Below are 18,483 nucleotides of genomic sequence, written 5' to 3'. Positions count from 1 at the left end.
ACCAACTTCTGTTGGTGAGAGAGACAAGCTTTCAAGCTTTCACAGAGCTCTTCTTCAGTAGACTGCTTTTCAAGCATGAGCACAAGAGTAAAGTTAAGTTTGAGCTTTCATCATTAACTATATATTTCCTGATTGTGTGCTTCATTTCTTATACAGTAATAAGGTTTAATGTTATTGGTTTCAGTTTGGAAAATCTGTTGCAGTTCACTCCACTTTTTAACATAGCATACAACAGTTTGAACTGCTCATCTGGAACCCTTCACCATTGGCATCCTCACTATTCCATACACTGTTCCCAAATTTTACTCTCACTTTATAGAACAGTTAAATCGTTCTGTTAAGAAGCTCGTATACAATTTATACAAAATATCCAAGGGGTTGATTGAGGGTCTAATTAACAATGTCTAATTATCCTCCCTATACAAGGTGAAGTGTTACGGTGCTGTGGATGACACCGATGAAAAGCAATATAAAGAAAAACTAATATATAGGGTTAGATCCATTTTCTTTAACACTAAATAATCTACTGGCCTACTTGGATGAACATATACATACATGGGTTACAGTATTGCTTTTACTCTATGCAAAGATTAGCTCAACAGATTCTTCAGCAGAATTATAAACCTTTGAAAATTGCTGTATAATGGACATGTTGACAGACTATTAGCTACAGTGGTACAAATGCACTGCTCTAACATACATATAGTTGTCTCAGGTTGCTGAATACATTAAACAATATGTCCATTACATATGCAGTAAGGAGGCTTATGTATAGTCTTTGTTGCATGTCATGCCATTCATTAATTAAAGTATTTCTCAGACATATGACCTCTGACATGCTGGATGGGTATCAGTCAGTGAGCTAAGATGTTTAGGCTGTAGCGATGCTGAGATCCTGCTGTATAATTGCCATTCTGGAAAAGGCCCAGGAAGCATTTAATCACCATTCCAATTACAGTGTCACTGAAGCAGATCAGAGTTTTTCTACTGCCAATTCATTGCAACTAAGTTGTAAAAGAACTTCTGTGCTTCATTTCTTAACCTTACTACTGTATTAATGTTACCGGTTTCAGTTTGGAATTTCTATTGCAGTTCACACCACTTTTAATTTAGCATACAACAGTTTGAACTGCTCATTTGGAACCCTTCACATGGCATGCTGGAATGTCTCAGGGCTTATGTACACGGCATGGCAAAGCACGCTAGTGGGATGATTTGTAGAGAGCCCTAACATGCTGCACTCCAACTGCCCCGCATAGACCCTCATGGCATGCTCTAAAAGATACCTACTACACATTAAACAGTTTGAACTAAGTATATTTGAAGTGCGCCAGCAAGGTCTACATGGTGCAGTTGGAATGCACCATTTTAGTGTGCTCTGCAAATCACACCCCTCTAGTGTGCTTTGCTGGCTGCATAGACAAGCCCTTAGTCCCAATAAAAATGCAGATTCTGGGATTTTCCAATTGTTCTGAAATCGTATCTATTGTGCAAATGTATATCAAGTGATCACACACACACACACACACACACACACACACACACACACACACACACTTTTCAAATAAAAGCTCTGAACCAGTATTTAGGGAAATCTGACTCTACTCAAGCATTGAAGGGGTGCTTCGAGCATAGAAAAATTCTTATGCTTTTTAGGAATGGTGCGGGTGCATCAGTCCTGCCAGTGGTGTAAGTGCTTACAAATTAGTATGGGGTGGGCAAACTATGGCCCACGGGCTGCGTCCAGCCCATCAGACCTTTTCAATTTGGCCCTCAAGCACCATTGGCTCTGCCCGCCTGGCGCTCATGCCGGGGAGTGGGGTCAGGGGCTTGTCCTGCTCCGGCGCTTCTACCAGGGAGCAGGGTTGGGGGCTCCTGCATATTCAGGATCTGCGTGACGGGCGTGAGGGGACACATGTTACTCCGGCTGCACAACCTGAACGTATCTCACGCACCCATCAGAGCCTGGAACATGCAAGCCCACGGGCCTGCTACTTGTTGGCTTAGGTGACTCTGATGTTTTAGTAGTGCTAATTTTCCATTGTTGAGGATAAAACAAAGAGTAGTTAGCCAGGGAATGCTCAGTGGTGGGTTTCACATGGGAGGAGATTTCTGAGAGCAGAGGGTTGTTGAATCTCAATGAGTTCCAATGACTGGAAGCTGATGCTGGCCAAATCCAGCCTAGAGAGAGAGGGCATGGAAAGGGGGTTAGTTTGATTTAATTATTGTAATATGTTGTTATGATGGTATATTTATAATAGTAAGTAAGGTTTTGTTTATTTCCACTAAAATGAATCTTTATTAAATAAAGTTTATTTGAATATCTCTGAATCTTAATTTTGTGAGCATTCATGGCCAGGGCTGCCCAGAGGATTCAGGGGGCCTGAGGCAAAGCAATTTTGGGGGCCCCTTCCATAAAAAAAAAAGTTGCAATACTATAGAATACTATATTCTCATGGGGGGCCCTTGTGGGGCCCAGGGCAAATTGCCCCACTTCTCCCCCCTCCTCGGGGCGGCCCTGGGAAAAATAAAAGTTTAAAAACCTTCCACATCTCAGCACAAACCGAGTTTTGAGAACTTCTTTTAAAGTTACCTTTACAAGGTATCACTGGTTCTCAGCATTAGCTAGTGCAGGGTTCGGCAACCTTTCAGAAGCGGTGTGCCAAGTCTTAATTTATTCACTCTAATTTAAGGTTTCGTGTGCCAATAATACATTTTAACGTCTTTAGAAGGTCTCTTTCCATAAGTCTATAATATATAACTAAACTATTGTTGTATGTAAAGTAAATAAGGTTTTTAAAATGGTTAAGAAACTTCATTTAAAATTAAATTAAAATGCAGAGCCCCCTGGACTGGTGGCCAGGACCCGGGCAGTGTGAGTGCCACATTAAATCAAGTCGCGTGCCGCCTTTGGCACATGTGCCATAGGTTGCCTACCCTTGAGCTAGTGCTAAAAGGCACTAAAACTTATTAAAAGGGTTGGACAAATATTTTCCATCAAAAACTTTTTTGGATCGAAAACTAGAGTTTTTTAAAAAGCAGAAAAAATCACATCTGCTTTCCTTCAAAATTTTTTGAGCTTTTTTTAATTGAAAAGCTGAAATCAGTCTGCCAAAACCTGAACATGGTTTGGGGCTTCAGAAGTGTGTGGCCAAATATTTGCTGCTTGCTGTGTTTGATTATTTAAAGAAACAAAAAAAATTCTGCTTAAAAAAAAAAATCCAAAACTTTTGAACCACTTCAGCAGCTTGTGACCAAATGCCTGAGCCCATCCAGTCAGAGATTTTTCCAGGTTTCTGATACTCTGCTGGCTTCCTTGACTCATATCTGTCTCCATATCTTTGGGTTCATTTAGGTTAGAACATAAGAACGGCCATACTGGGTCAGACCAAAGGTCCATCCAGCCCAGTATCCTGTCTACCGGCAGTGGCCAATGCCAAGTGCCCCAGAGGTAGTGAACCTAACAGGCAATGATCAAGTGATCTCTCTCCTGCCATCCATCTCCACCCTCTGACAAACAGAGGCTAGGGACACCATTCCTTACCAATCCTGGCTAATACTCATTAATGGACTTAACCTCCATGAATTCATCTGTTTCCTAGAGACTGGCTCAATGGGGTCCCTCACAAACAACAGTTACTGTGGATTTGTCTTTAGTATAGCTTATGTACATACTCCACGAACTGAGCATTTGAGCTTGTTCCAGAATCTGGAACGAGCCTATGTTGTGAAAACTGAAATGCTCAAAATAGCATATGCATGTGAATGGACACAGGGTGCTAAAATTAAATTAACCTAGGGGTTCTCAAACTGGGGGTTGGGACCCCTCATGGGGTCACAAGGTTATTACTGGGGGTTACGAGCTGTCAGCCTCCACCTCAAACCCCGCTTTGCCTCCAGCATTTATAATAGTGTTAAATATATAAAAAAGTGTTTTTAATTTGTAAGGAGTGTGTGTGTGTCACACTCAGAGGTTTGCTATGTGAAAGGGGTCACCAGTACAAAAGTTTGAGAACCACTGAATTAACTCCTCTGGAGCCTCAGGGAATACAGGAGAGCGGGGTCTGCCTTGGTAGGGTTGGGAAGGAGGTAGGTGGTGTAGGATATTGCTCTTCTCATGTGATCCCTCCCCCATGGCTTTCTTGGCTCTATCACTGTTAATCTAAAGTGGCTAATTTTAAATGAAGCTACCCTCCCCTGACATGACTCTCCCTATGGCACTGAAATTATATGTAGACTATAATTTGGCATTTGAGAAGTGAAAGGGCTGGTATCCCTAAGGGAAAAGATAACAGCTTGGCTCTTTGTGTTAAATAGCTGTCTGCAAGCCTCAAACTGCTGAATGAGGTTTAGGGTAGCCTCCCCAAACAGCCTGGCCCTGCCCCCTATCCGACCCCCACCCACTTCCTGTCCCCCTCAGAATCCCTGACCCATCCTGCTCCTTGTCCCCTGACTGCCCCAACCCCTATCCATGCCCCCCCCCCCCCGAGTCCTGACAAGACTCCTGGAACGCCCATGATCCAACCCCTGTTCCCCATCCCCTGACCGCCCGCCCCACCCCAACCTCTGCCCCCTGCCTGTCCCCTGACTGTCCCTGGGACTCCCTGCCCCATATCCAACCCCCCTGGTCCCTTTACCATACCGCTTACCCCCACCTCCCCCCTCTCCGAGCCTCAGCGCACCCATCCAGGAGCTGCTCTGGTCCCTGGACAGCGCTGCAGCGGCCTGGCTCCGGCGGGACTGGAGCTCGCAGTCTCGCCCCCTTACCACATGGCTCCGAGCAGGAGGAGCTCAGGCCCCACCTGAGCCACGCCGCTTTAGCTCTGTCCAGGTCCACTCCTGGACGCGGTGCACTGAGGTGCCGGGGGATGGGGGAAGGCGGGGCTGGGGGGGAGCCCCAGACATTCTCGTTGGGGCCCCTGCGGGGCCCAGGGCCTGGGAAAAATTGCCCCACTTGTCCCCCTCTTTCGGTGGCCCTGTTCATGGCCTGCCATACAATTTCCATACCCAGATTGTGGCTCTCAGACCAAAAGGTTTGCCCACCCCTGCATTAGAAGCACTAGGTCAGCTGTTACTGGAGAAAGGTTAAGAAATTTTCTAGCACAGACAAGGTTTGGGGAACTGGGTTTCTTACATTGCTTATTAGCAGTGGGGAGGAGTAATCTGGTATTAGTTTTTCATTATGTGCTTAAAAAATCAAGGGGTGGTGAAAGGAAGCTAAACAGATTTTCAGTCCACCGTGAAACATGATTTCATGACAAAGCCATTAGTTTCTCTGAGCTACACTCACTGCTTTTCAGCAAATAGATTTCATTGGAAAAGCAGAAGGTGTTTGGCTATTAAATAGCTTTCTGGATATCTCTCCTCAGTTTCTTTCTAATGCTCAAAATTGACCATTTACATATTCTTGAAGTTCTAGATTGTCTTCTATCTTTTAGATTTGAGTTACTGTACTTAAGCACAATACATCTAGCAGTCTCTGCTGTGAGGATTTGCAGTTAGGATTTTAGTCATGCTGGTGTAAAAAAGTGGGATTATATATTGTACCTATATAATTTATTGCAAAAACACTGGCAGGTACTGAACGGGGTTTTGTGCCTTGAGTTGTACCACACTTTATGATAATGCTTAGCGACGCTGCTAGTGATAAATGGAATACTTAGTGGAATAGTGAATAGAATCCAGTAAAATGCTTTGAAATGTTGTTGGAGTGGATGAGCTCAGATCTTAGTACAGTTTCACTATGAGTAAGTAGAAAAGTACAATCAATGGTAAAAGAATTTAAAGAACTCTTCATATTGCTGTATATGATTCAGATTGCCAGTAAGTTATAATCCCAGTGTATATATTTGAGATTTCAAGTATGTTAATTTTTACAATGATAGTTCATCTCTGCACAGCCTTCATTTTCCATTATGGTCCTTTGCATTAAAAAAAAAAAACAACCAAAGAAACAAAAAAACCCCACCACAACAAAACTCTAGTTTAGGCTGAAGGTTGGCTTATGAGGCTTTGGCCTAAAAGTTGTGTGTTTTTGTTTTTTTTTTAAATCTGGTGGTGGGGGGGTGGGTATAAATGTTGGTTAGTGAGTTAAGACTTTAAAATGCAGTGTGTGTGAGAGAGGGCATGTGTTCACATACGTGCTTATAAATCCTTAAAATGGCTGCTTCATCTACTGGGGAAATTTGCAGGCATTAGCAGGGAAAGTGAAAGACAGGGTTGCCAACCCTCCAGGATTGTTCTGCAGTCTCCAGGATTAAAGGTCAGTCTTTAATTAAAGATTATGTCATATGATGAAACCTCCAGGAATACATCCAGCCAAAATTGGCAACCGTAAAGATAGTTCAAATTACCTAAGAATTTTCTTTTGTTATACTAATATTTAAACATACTTCTTTTTGCTAATGTGTAAATATCACTGCAACTAGGTTTTCTTGAGGGCAGACTTGTAAATTTCTTCCTCTATCAAAGTCCCTATGTTGCTGCAACTACTTTCTCCTCTGTTTAAAGGAATATTGTGTTCTCTACTACATGAACTTTCCTTTAGTCAGTGAGGCCTATAGAAATGTTACATCTGATCATTCTCTATCCTCAGGGATTTTCAAGCTGCCTTGAAGTATCTTCTGCCTCTAATTTTCTATGTCATGCCACTTGACCTGGGTAGCTTGTTTCACTTTGTAGTTCCTGAATCTACCGCGTAACTTTACCTCAGTTAAATGGTTTCTTTTCTGACACTGGACCTTCCAATTGTTATTAACTTCGTAGTCTCTCTTTAAGCCAATACCATTGGTTTGATTTGATTTATTCATATTTGTGGATGTCTGAATACTAACTTTAAATTATCTATAGAACTCCATAGTTTAACAGACACAAGTTATACTGTAAAATGCATAAAGTATGCAATTCTCCATTAGCTATCACTAAATGTGAGGTTGACTCTTGTGATGCAAATATGAGGTTAGAAACCTACCAGAAATTAAATGCACAGTCCCTGGGTCCCCCACAGGATCAGTCCCCATGACCTGTTGTGCCATATTTATAAAGCTTGACCTCAAAAGTCAGGCTATGTCTACGCTACCGTGGTAAGTCGACCTACACTATGCAACTCCAGCTATGTTATTCACGTAGCTGGAGTCAACGTACCTTAGGTCGAGTTACTGTGGGGGGTCTATGAGAGAAAATCTCCAGTCGATTTACCTTAATCTTCTTGTAGGGGGTAGAGTACAGGGGTCGACTGGAGAGCCATCTGCAGTCAATTTGGCGGGTCTTTACTAGACCCGTTAAATTGACTGCTGGTGGATCGATCTCAAGAGCATCTATCCCTGCTGTAGTGTAGACCTGCCATCAGATTCCCTCTCCCTCTCCCTTCTTCCCCATTCTTTATATAGACTAGTAGTCTTCAACACAAACTTTCTGATAGAGGCTTATTGTTTCAACATATTTCTTTATTTAAATGTTTTAAGAGATTATAATAAGCTTAATCGTTAACATATTTTGTTCTCAATTCAGATTTCATTTTAAACAGGTTTATTTGTAAAAAGAAAATACTGTAATTTAAATAAAATAAAATCTCCAATTTAAATAAAAAAAAATCCTTGATTTTTTTTTATTTTTTATCCACCCTGCACAAGATTCCCCATTTCTATATTGACTTGGAGTTCTAGAACCATGATACCTTCCTCATCTTTACAAAAATAATTCAGCTGAACTTTATGAACAACTGTAGTGGCTTTCTTTTTCTGAAGATATATTAAGAATTTTTCAGTTTCAGCCTTATCTTCCAGTGTTTTGGGGAAATGGGTTAGCTATTAATCATTTACAGTGAAATATACAATGGAACCCTTTAGTCAGTTTCACTTTAAGTTAAAAATCATAACTTCATATTGCACTGTACAGAACCAGTGTGAGACTTTTGTGGTATTACATACCTGATCTTGCTGTAAGTGGGTATAGCAGGGGCAGGCAAACCTTTTGCCCTGAGGGCTGCATCGGGTTTCGGAAATTGTATGGAGAGCCAGTTAGGGGAAGCTGTGACTCCCCAAACAGCCAGGTGTGGTCTGGCCCCCGCCCCCATCCTCCTCCCTGCTTCTGCTCCCCCCTGTCCCCTGACCACCCCCCGAACTCCCACCCAACCCCTCCCCTTATTCCTGAATCCCCCCCTGGACTCCTGCCCCATCCAACCCTCCCTCCTTCCTGACTGCCCCCGGGACCCCTGCACCCATTCAACCTCCCTGTGCCCCGCCCTCTGATCACTCCGACCCCTATCCACACCCCTGCCCCTTGACCACCACTCTGAACTCTCCTGCCCCCACCTCTCCACTCCCTGCCCCCTTACCGTGCTGCCTGGAGCACCGGTGGCTGGCGGCGTGGCTGGAGCCAGCCACATCACCGTGCAGCGCAGAGCAGCGGCTCAGGCTGAGGCTCTGCAGCTGCGCTGTCCGGCTGCCCAGAGCATTGCACCTGCGGTGTGGCATGCTGAGGCTGCGGGGGAGGGGAACAGCAGGGGAGGGGCTGGGGGCTAGCCTCCCGGGGCAGGAGCTCAGGGGCTGGGCAGGAGGGTCCTGTGGGCCAGATGTGGCCCACGGGCCGTAGTTTGCCTGCCTCTGGAGTATAGCTATGTGTAACTGGCATACTTATACATGTTTTCTACTATAGTATCCAGGTATACCAATGTGTAGCATTTAGTAGAGGCTTTTTTGCTAAACGCCACTAAAATAAAAAAAAAATCATATATATTTTACTTTCAAAATATTGATTCTGTGACATCTATGGTATGGCCTTAACTGAACTGTTGTCGGACTCAGGATTACTCTGTTCTCCTGACTTCCTGTCCTGTGCTCTAACCAAAAGAAAGCACTGCTTTCTATTTAGTTTTGTTGTGATCTCAGTCTTGCTTCCAGTGGAGTGGGTGGCTAGACTTCTGTTGACTTCTGGAGCAACAGGATTGGCCCATGTTATAAATGCCTGCCCTCTTACCCCTTCCCCATTTGTCCATTTCCCTAGTTAAGACCTAGATTCAGCAAAGCATTAACTAAGTACTTAAGTACATTGAATTCTGAAGTGACCTTTTGTGACTAAAGGCTTGTCTACACTTAAATGCTACAGTTTAGACACTACCTACATCATTGGGATGGATTAGGGTTGCCAACTTGGTGGTAATTTAAAAACTGGACACTCCAGTAGGAGTGCCGGAACCTCTCCTACCCCGCCTCTTCCCCCTGAGGCTCTGCCCCCATCCACTTGTCTTCCCCCCACCTTCTCCTCACTTGCTGCTTTTCCCCTGCTACCCTCCCCACCCCCACCCTTGCCCAGGTCAGGAGGGACTCGCCTGCAGAGCTGGGGCTGGGAGCTGCAGCCTCCTGACACAGATAAGAGGTGGCTCCAGCTGAGGTAGGGGCTGGCATGGGTAATGACCTAGATCCTCCCCGCCCACAGTAACCAGACTTTGGGTGTCGGGTCAGTAGATCTGACCGGATACTGTCAGGTCCCCTTTTCGACCAGACTTGATGGTCGAAAACACTGTTGCCCCCATCTGAAGGTCTTCCATGTTGTTTTAAAGGAAAATGATGGATTGATTGGAATCTGAATCTGGTGGATTTTGGTAGGATGATCTGTTTTGCAGTTAGTACTACACAGGATACAGCTTTGTAAGAAAGAATTGTTGAGTTTCTCATCAGCTTCTGTTAATGTATCCAAAATTAAATAGGCCTTTTTAGGATTTTGCTTTATCTTTAATTTCTTGCATTGGCAGTTTAATTCCTCTTGTCTTCTGGCTGAATGCAACCTCAATTCCTAGAGCTTTGATTTGATTCTAAATCTCTTCACTATCTTGCTGATTTTGGTTCTTTCTGCTTTGTTTTTCAGTTGCCTTGCTGCATAGCATTGAACTGAAATTTAGTAATAGAGACTGGATCCAGAATGTACAACCTGCTCAACTTGTTCTCTATTCTTTTATTGTGGGGTTAAAAAAAAGGATGTGCCAAATATGTAGTAGCACATCTCCTTTCTTCTGTGTGGTGCTTGACCACTGTGAACTTTCCTTCTTATGTGAACAAGAAGCTGAAAGATTTTGTGTGGTGACCTGAAGTTATTCAGCCCGTAAGATGAATGTGTGGGGACTGTTTATAGCACCGCTCGTTCAAAACATCCAGCTCCTGTGCGGTGAATGAGTGTCAATTTTTCCCTTTAACGTAGCAATATATTTCCTTCCCTGTCCATGCTTTTAAAAAAAGAAAAAAGAATCTTATCAAGACTTTGGATTGATAACTAGCAGCTGAGGCAGTTTGGTTATGCCTCTGAAAGCTGCCTTTGTCATTGCCAGCTCTGATGTCACCAGTATGAACCACCCCTACTCTGCCTTGCTTTCTCTTGACTGCCCTTTGGGGTTTGGCGGTTTTGCAGAGAAGCTCCTGCCTGGCATATTGAGTTAGTCCAGAATGTCTATCTCACAAGCACTGAGTACTGGACTGCAGCATGCTAATGCTGTAGGTGTGGGCTCACCTGCTGTTTTTAATTGCAGTTCTTCTGAAGGTAGATAATCTGTAGAATGTCAATGCACATATTGAGTATCTGGGTTTATATCAACCAGATGATGTATTTGTATGGCTAGATAGGGCTGCTCTGCTTTTCTTTTCCTAGGATTTAATGTTTCTCCTTTGCACATACCGCTTATATTTAAAATTAGCGTGTGTGTCTGTGCATCTCCTGCTGTAGCTGGCAAGTATGTCTGACTCATACCTGCAGTAACCTGTATTCTACTGGGATTTTTTAGTCAATTATAAATCAACTTTCACTTGTGCAGGAATTCAGAAGCATCTTAATGTCCTGAAATGCCTGGCACTAAGATAGGGAAAATCCAGATATGATTACTCATATGTTACAGGAAAATAATTTAAAATGCCCTGTTTGCAAAACACTTAGAATGTTTCTATAATTCAATCAGGAAAATATTTAATCTGAGAAGTAATTGGTCTGAAAAGACACATAGAAATACTTGCCATTTGATACTCCAATGGTCTCCATTGAGTGCCCAGATTTTTATAACATACATATTGTGCAAGTTGTGGGTTCTTTTTCAAAATTCCAGCCTTGTTTGATTTTAAACTAGAAATGTAATTATTTTGGTAGGCTCTGTTGTTTTTGTTCCCACATCTGTCTTTACCTTTAGAAACATAGCTAATTTAGTGCTAGTGAGAAGTTCCAGGTAGACAGCCCATGAAAAGTGAGTTCCTCTATTTTCGTAACTATTATAGCATGGGCAGTTTTGGTATAACCTCTTGGTTACCAGTATGTACTTCAACCCTGCTCAGGATGGTGTTAAAGTCCTGCTTTGAGCAGGGGATTGGACTAGATAACCTGATGTCTCTACCAACCCTAATAGTCTATGATTCTATGAAAGTGCTTTCTCATGTAACCCCAAAATGTGCCTTTTATGGCGTATGGTCTGAACTGAATCAGGAATATTGGACAAATCAAATCTTGTGTAGACATGTTTTTCTTCTGTACAAACATTTCCTAAAATGTTACAACGGGAGATGTGCCAGGCTTGAAAAACTGTTGTTTCAAGTGGAATAATTCAGCTTTTCATGTCTATCATACCTGTTATCCTACAGGTTATTTATGAATGCTAGGATAAATGTTTGGAAGCCATGCTTTGAAAGCTCTTTCCCAAGTTGAAGAAAGATTGTCAAACGAGATTCTTTCCAACCCCCCGCCCCGCCTTCAGTTCTGCCAGCCCTTTGCCACTGATGACTTGTATAGGTGCCTAGTCATTTAAATGTTTGCCCCCTCCTACTCCTGTTTTTCTTCTGAAAACTCCTGGTATATTGCTTAGAATTATTATAATGAATTTTTAGCTCTACTCTTCTTTTTTTTCTTTCTTTTTTTTTTTTCTTGCCCTAGGTCCAGCAAGACTATGAATCTCTGTTCCAAATGCTTCGCTGGTAAGTGCACTAAAAGGCTTTGTGTTTTTTCTTAGACTATCTAAATCACAGTGTTGCCATCTCTTTTGGGGTTTATGCGTGGGGTTAGGTTTTGTCAGTGTGGTGAAATCAGATTCTCCTCACTTTGATGCTTAATTTTATTTGCTCAGGTTTGTTGACACAGTCTCCAATATATGTAAAGCAAGAGCCTCTTGTGTAAATATACCAATCAAACCTTCACTCAGTGAAGATAACAGAAGTCTGGATTGCCCTTGAACTGTAGAGCTCCAGTCTTAGTGCAACTCATGTACATTTGACATAGCTTTCAGAATGTATCAGTCTGGTTGGGAATTTTTTATTCAGTAGATCACATTTTTATGCTTGCCACTAAACACCAAAATCTTGCATAGATGAAACTATAAAAGGAAGAGGAGTGGCTATGGAAATAAGTCCTGCTGCCCATGTGTATTTAATATCCAACTTGTGCATTAAATCATTGATTGTTGACCAACAGGCTTAACCCTAAACTCTGCATCGTATTTTCTTGTTGCAAACTTGGAGAATGCTGGGAACTGTTATCAACTTTTTGTCAGTCTCTCGTAATTTGCCCCATCTTACATTAACTTTCTCAGATTTTGAAATCATTATGTTGTCATTCATTATACTAATACCACTTACTTTGCCGTAATTGATGCTCTTCCATTATTCCATATCTTAAAAAAAATTCTTTTAAGGGAGCTAGAAGTAAATATTAAAAGCTGAAGCAAAAAAGTCAACATTTTTATGGTTTAGGTTCTTGGCTGAGCCCTAAAACTAAAATGTAATGACCCCTGAGCATTTTTTATTTTTTTTTTGGCCATTCATTTTGAATGCATAAATCCATGTTTGTTGGTTTGTTTTTCTAAATTTGAGCTAACAGTGTATAAAATACCCACCAGATTCCTTTTGGAATTTCTATTTAAAGTCTAGGAAGACCCTTGCTTGGTGGATCATAGATCATATAAAAGTTCATATTAATTTCATAAAGGAATAAAGTGCCACAAACTTTGATATACTTGTACTCAGAAGCATGCAGTTCTTTGAGTGATTGCTCATGTGTATTCCACAGTAGGTGTCAATGTGTGGTGACCCTTCAGCGTCATCAACTAGTCGGCACCACTCCCTGTCCACGAGGCATGCCAAGAAGGCTAGAAAGAGGCCTTCTTCGCCGCGGTACCGGAGTAAACCTGGGACAGAAACTAGACCCATGTCAGGCAGCCCTCGATTCCCACCGGCCTCTACGCCTCCGACTCAAGTCGAGTGGAGTAGCCCAGCCCGGCCCATTCGGAACAGGCCTCCCGGGATGTCTGGATGCCCTCCATACCAGAGGTCTTGCAGGCGTCCCAGGATGTTATATCCATGCTGATACCAGGAGCACCATCGCTGTTGGCCCCACGCTCCAGAGGTAAGCCGCTGCTGGGATCTCTGCAGTCGCCCCCGGCTCGGTACCGATCTCGGTCGAGGGAACATTCCCGATGCCATTTGCCGCCCAGCAACCATTCAGGGCAAAGTCCACATGGATCGCCCTTGATGCCCACCAGACTTTCTGGTTGGGTTCCATCTGACCGAGACTCTTGGCACCACTCCGCCTTGAGGAGCAAACACCGCCGGGACTGAGGCAGACGATGCCAAAGGTCCTCATCTCAGAGGGGCTATTGCAGCGAGTCACAGCACGAACGTCGACGTCATTCCTGTTCGGTGTCCCGCTCCAGGACCCCGCCACGGCACCACCTCCGCAGCCCCGGGCGTCAGTCGCGAAGCAGCTGTTACCGACGGTACTGGTCCTCCACGTCGGCATGGCTCTCGGCGCCACCGCTCCTCCTGGTTCAGGGACAGTGGAAGATTGGATGTCAGCCTGGCCTCCCTTTGTAGCCATCCATTGATGGGCCAGGCTGAACAGCTGGCTCCACCGCAGGTACAGTGGTACTGTGGCCCCCAACGTAGCCCCCAGTGGAGGCTTGCTTGGTGGCCGGAGCCTCAGAAGGACCATCGTCCCCCCTCTCCAGATCTCTGAGGAAGGAGTCGGTGGGATGTACATCCTCGGCACTGTGCCCAGACACCGACCAGGTGGTGGACCCTTTGGTGCTGGTGGACACACACAGTACTGCGCCAGCCTCCTCACCGTCCCTGGATGAGGCGATTACAGCCCCTCCGTCCTGCAGGAGGACTTTAGGGCCCACCAAGAACTCTCTTAAAAAGAGTGGCATAAAGCCTCCACCTCCAAGCAGGAGAGATGGAGGAGACCTCAGACTCCCTGTTTAATGTATTGTCCTCCTTGGCACTGGGCAGGATGGCCTTTCCTCTCCACGAAGAGGTGGCAAAAATTTCAAATGCCCTGTGGCAACCCCCGGCCTCATTGGCCCCCATGTTGAAGAGAGCAGAACGCAAGTACTTTGTACCTGTCAAGGGGCATAAATTCTTATACACCCACCCTGCTTCTAACTCCCTGGTGATCGAGTTGGTCAGCCACAGAGAACGGCAGGGCCAACCAGCTCCTGCCCCGAAAAATAAAGTTACAAGGACACTGGACTCATTTGGAAGAAAAATTTGTTTTTTCCTTGAGCTTCCAGTTATGGGTGGCAAACCACCAGGCTCTCCTGAGCTGGCATGTGTTCAATTTGCAGGGCTCCCTGCTCGAGTTCAATCTGCGGGGCTCCGTGCCCAAGTTCAAGGACTCCCTCCATGAGCATGACAGGAAGGAGTTCAAAACGCTGGTGGAGGAGGGCACAGCGGCCGCCAGGGCAACCCTGAAGGGTGTCATGGCTCCTGCTCTCTGGGCTGTCCAGTGAGGCACAGACCTCCCTGCAGGACCTCCAGTTTGACGGCAAAGCTCTGTTTGTGAAACCAATGGATACAAAACTGCATGGCTTGAAAGACTCCTGCACAACTCTCCAGGCTCTGGGTCTCTATGTTCTGGCTCCAGCTAAACCTAAGTTCAAGCCACAGCAGACTCTCGCTCAGGTCACCTAGTCAAAATATGACACAGCTTATAAGAAGTCGTGGGATTATAAGAGGTCCCCACACAGGCAGTCTTGGCCTGCCCCTCTGCCTGGGTCCTCCAAGGGCAAGCAAGCAGGGAAAAGGCGGTTTTGACAGGATGCCCGGGGGTACCCTGCCAGTTCTCATCAGGGATCTCAATCAAGCTTCCCTTCTCCAGTTGGGAGAAGGAGATGGGGCAGCTCCTGGGCCTAGGAGCGTTGGAAGCAATACTTGGGGAGTTCAAAGGCAAGGGGTACTACTCCCACTATTTCCTTATCCCGAAGGCCAGAGGGGGGCTCAGGCCCATCTTGGACCTGCGAGGCCTGAAGCAGTATGCAGTGAAGCTTGTGGTGTTTAGATGCTGCTTGTATTATTAGAATTGGGAGCACTGGCTGTTGGGAGTCTGAAAGGACAGGAAGGAGGGGGGAGGAGTTGAAGAGGCTGAGTGAGAGTTACAGAGGGTGCAGCAGCAGCCGCAGCTTGGTAAAGAGGTTTCCACTGTAAAAATAAAGTCCTGTTGAAGCTTGTTATTACCTTGCCTGGTTGATACAACAAAGTTCAAGTTCCACATGGTCTCCCTGGCCTTCATCATTCCCTCCCTGGATCCCGGAGACTGGTACACCGCCTTCGATCTGCAGGACACGTACTTCCACGTTCGTATATTCGAGGGACACAGACGCTTCCTCCGTTTCACAGTGGGGCAGGAACACTACCAATTTACAGTCCTCCTGTTTGGCCTGTCCACTGCCCCCAGGTTATTCACGAAATGTATGTCGGTAGTGGTGGCCTACCTTAGGCGCCGGGGAGTCCAGATCTTCCCCTTTCTGGATGACTGGTTGGTCAAGGGCAGCTCCTGGTCGCAGGTGCCAGATCAAGTGGTGCTCCTGTCCATGCACACCACTTTGGGCCTGTTGGTAAACAACACCAAATCCACGTTAGTCCCAATACAACGCATAGAGTTTATCGGGGTGTTCCTGGATGCCTCATCGGCCAAAGCCTCCCTCCCACCGGACAGGTTCGAGACTCTGAGGGACTCATTGACAGGGTCACAAGGTTTCCGGTGACAACAGCTAGAGAGTGCCTCCAGCTCTTGGATCATGTGATCCGTCATGCCAGACTCGGGATGAGGCCCCTCCATCTCTGGTTGGCCTTGGAGTTCTCCCAGGCCAGGGACAGGATGGACAAAGTCCTCACGGTGCCCGAGCCAGTGATCACCTTCCTATGGTGGTGGTCCTTCCTGAGAAACGTGCTACAAGGGGTCCCGTTTAGGGGCAGGGCCCTGTCGCTGGAACTAGTGTCTGACATGTCAGACCTGGGATGGGGGGGCCCATGTGGAGAATGTTCAGACCCAAGGTCTGTGCTCGGCTCAGGCTCTGTTCCTCCACCTAAACGTCAAGGAGCTCAGGGCAGTATGGCTGGCGTGCAAGGCCTTCCGCTCGCACGTGGAGGGCCGGATGGTCAGGGTCCTCATGGACAACATGGCCTCGATGTTCTATATTAACAGGCAAGGCGCGGGGCCTGATCCTCTGCCCTCAGGCTGTGGGACTTTTGTATAGCCCAGGACATCTGCCTACAGGCCTTTCGTTTGCCGGGTGCCCGGAATGGTTGAGCAGGAACTTTTCTCAGAACAAGCGGTCTCTCCACCCAGAGGTGGTGCACAGACTTTTCCAAGTGTGGGGAACTTTGTTCGCTGTCCCCGGTTCTGCTCCTGGGGGGCTGGGATGGGGTGCTATCTCCAATGCCTTCCTCCTGTCCTGGTGAAGCCAGTTTCTCTATTCCCCCCCGTTCTCGCTGATCGGCAAGGTCCTGGAAAAGATAAAGTCAGACAAGGCCCGGGTCCTTCTGATTGCCCCGGCATGGCCCAGGCGGCATTGGTACGGGGCCCTCCCGGGCCTGGCGGTCACCCCGCCGTGGCTGTTGCCGTCCCACCTGGACCTGCTCTCCCAGGGTCGCCACCTCCACCCCAACCTAGCAGCACTCCACCTCACAGCATGGCTGCGCAATGGTTAGGTAGAGAGGAAAGGAAGCAGGCGCCCCTCCATGTGCGGCGCCTAATTGGCAAAGTGGTCTCAGTTCTTCAGATGGGCAGATGAGTGGGGCATTTCCCTGGTGGCCCAGTATTCTGGACTACCTCCTCCACCTTAGAGCCCAGGGCCTGGCGCCCTCGTCAGTCAAGGTGCACCTGGCGGCCATATCGGCCTTCCACCCACCGGTGCAGGTCACATGGTATTCTCCCATGCTGTGACTGGCCGATTCCTTAAAGGGTTAGATCATCTCTTCCCATATGTTAGGCCCTCTGTCCCGCAGTGGGACCTAAACCTGGTGTTGGCCCGTCTCACGAGGCCCCTGTTTGAGCTGCTAGCCACGTGCTCCTGGTCATAACTCTTGTGAAAAGTGGCCTTCCTGGTTTGATCATGTCAGCTAGGCAGGTCTCGGAACTCAGGGCCCTGACCTCTGAGCCCCCGTACACGATTTTTCATAAAGATAAAGTCCAGCTCTGCCCATACCCTTCGTTCCTCCCAAAGGTGGTCTCCGCCTATCACATGGGTCAGGACATTTTCTGCTGGTCCTCTACCTCAAGCCCCATGCATCCAGTGAGGAGTGTCGCCTCCACATGCTGGATGTGAGATGGGCTCTGTCTTTCTACCTGAAGTGTACTAAGCCGTTCAGAAAGTCCTCACAATTGTTCATTGCCTTGGCTGAGCGCATGAAAGGTTGGCCGATCTCCACTCAGTGGCTCTCCAACTGGATCACCTCGTGCATCCGTACTCTGGCAGGAATTCCCTCCCCCCCCACCAATTGTGAAGGCGCACTCGACTTGGACGCAGGCCTCGTTGGCTACCTTTTTGGCCCATGTCCCCATCCAGGACGTTTGTAGGGCTGCTATGTGGCCTTCAGTTCACACTTTCACCTTGCATTATGCAATCATCTCCCAACCAGGGAGGACGCCGGGTTCGGCAGGGCTGTGCTCCGTCCTGAGAATTTGTGAACTCCTACCCACCTCCAACAGATATAGCTTGGAATCACCTACTGTGGAATACATATGAGCAATCACTCGGACAAGAAAAGAGAGTTACCTTTTCCGTAATTGGTGTTCGTCAAGATAAGTTGCTCATGTCTATTCCACATCCTGCCCTCATTCCCCTCTGTCGGAGTTGTCTGGCAAGAAGGAACTGAGGGTGGGGGGAGCGCACAGCACCCCTTATACCGCATCATGGAGGCACTACTCCAGGAGTTGCTGGGGCGCTCCCCGACGGGTACTGCTGAGGGAAACCTTCCAGCACCAGTGTCCGTGGCGAGCACGCACACCTACTGTGGAATAGACATGAACAACACATTTCAAAGAACATCAGTTATGGAAAAGGTAACTGTCTTATTTTAGATTCCAAGTAAGTATTAGACATACAAGTATGTTTAAGTATCAAATATACAGCTTTATATTTGTGAGGCAAGGGAGGTGAGGTATTATCTTTTATTGGTCCAACTTCTCTTGGTGGAAGGTACAGGCTTTCGAGCTACAAAGAGCTGTTCCTCAGATCTGGGG

At 46.3% G+C, this 18,483-nt stretch overlaps 1 protein-coding gene across 2 annotated transcripts in view; it reads left to right on the top strand.

Moving 5' to 3' along the window:
• The window catches only part of ZFAND3 (zinc finger AN1-type containing 3), a 230,188-nt gene that overhangs the window by 51,148 nt on the left and 160,557 nt on the right, over positions 1 to 18,483 (top strand). For both annotated transcript variants that reach the window (XM_039531511.1, XM_039531510.1), the window contains exon 2: positions 11,902 to 11,942. In XM_039531511.1, coding sequence (XP_039387445.1) covers positions 11,902 to 11,942 — 41 coding nt within the window. The remainder of the gene's footprint in view (positions 1 to 11,901; positions 11,943 to 18,483) is intronic.

This window comes from Mauremys reevesii, linkage group 3 (assembly GCF_016161935.1).
Source record: "Mauremys reevesii isolate NIE-2019 linkage group 3, ASM1616193v1, whole genome shotgun sequence".
NCBI lineage: Eukaryota > Metazoa > Chordata > Testudines > Geoemydidae > Mauremys > Mauremys reevesii.
The sequence above is the reverse complement of the archived record's forward strand: the minus strand, read 5'-3'. Positions and strand labels throughout refer to the sequence as shown.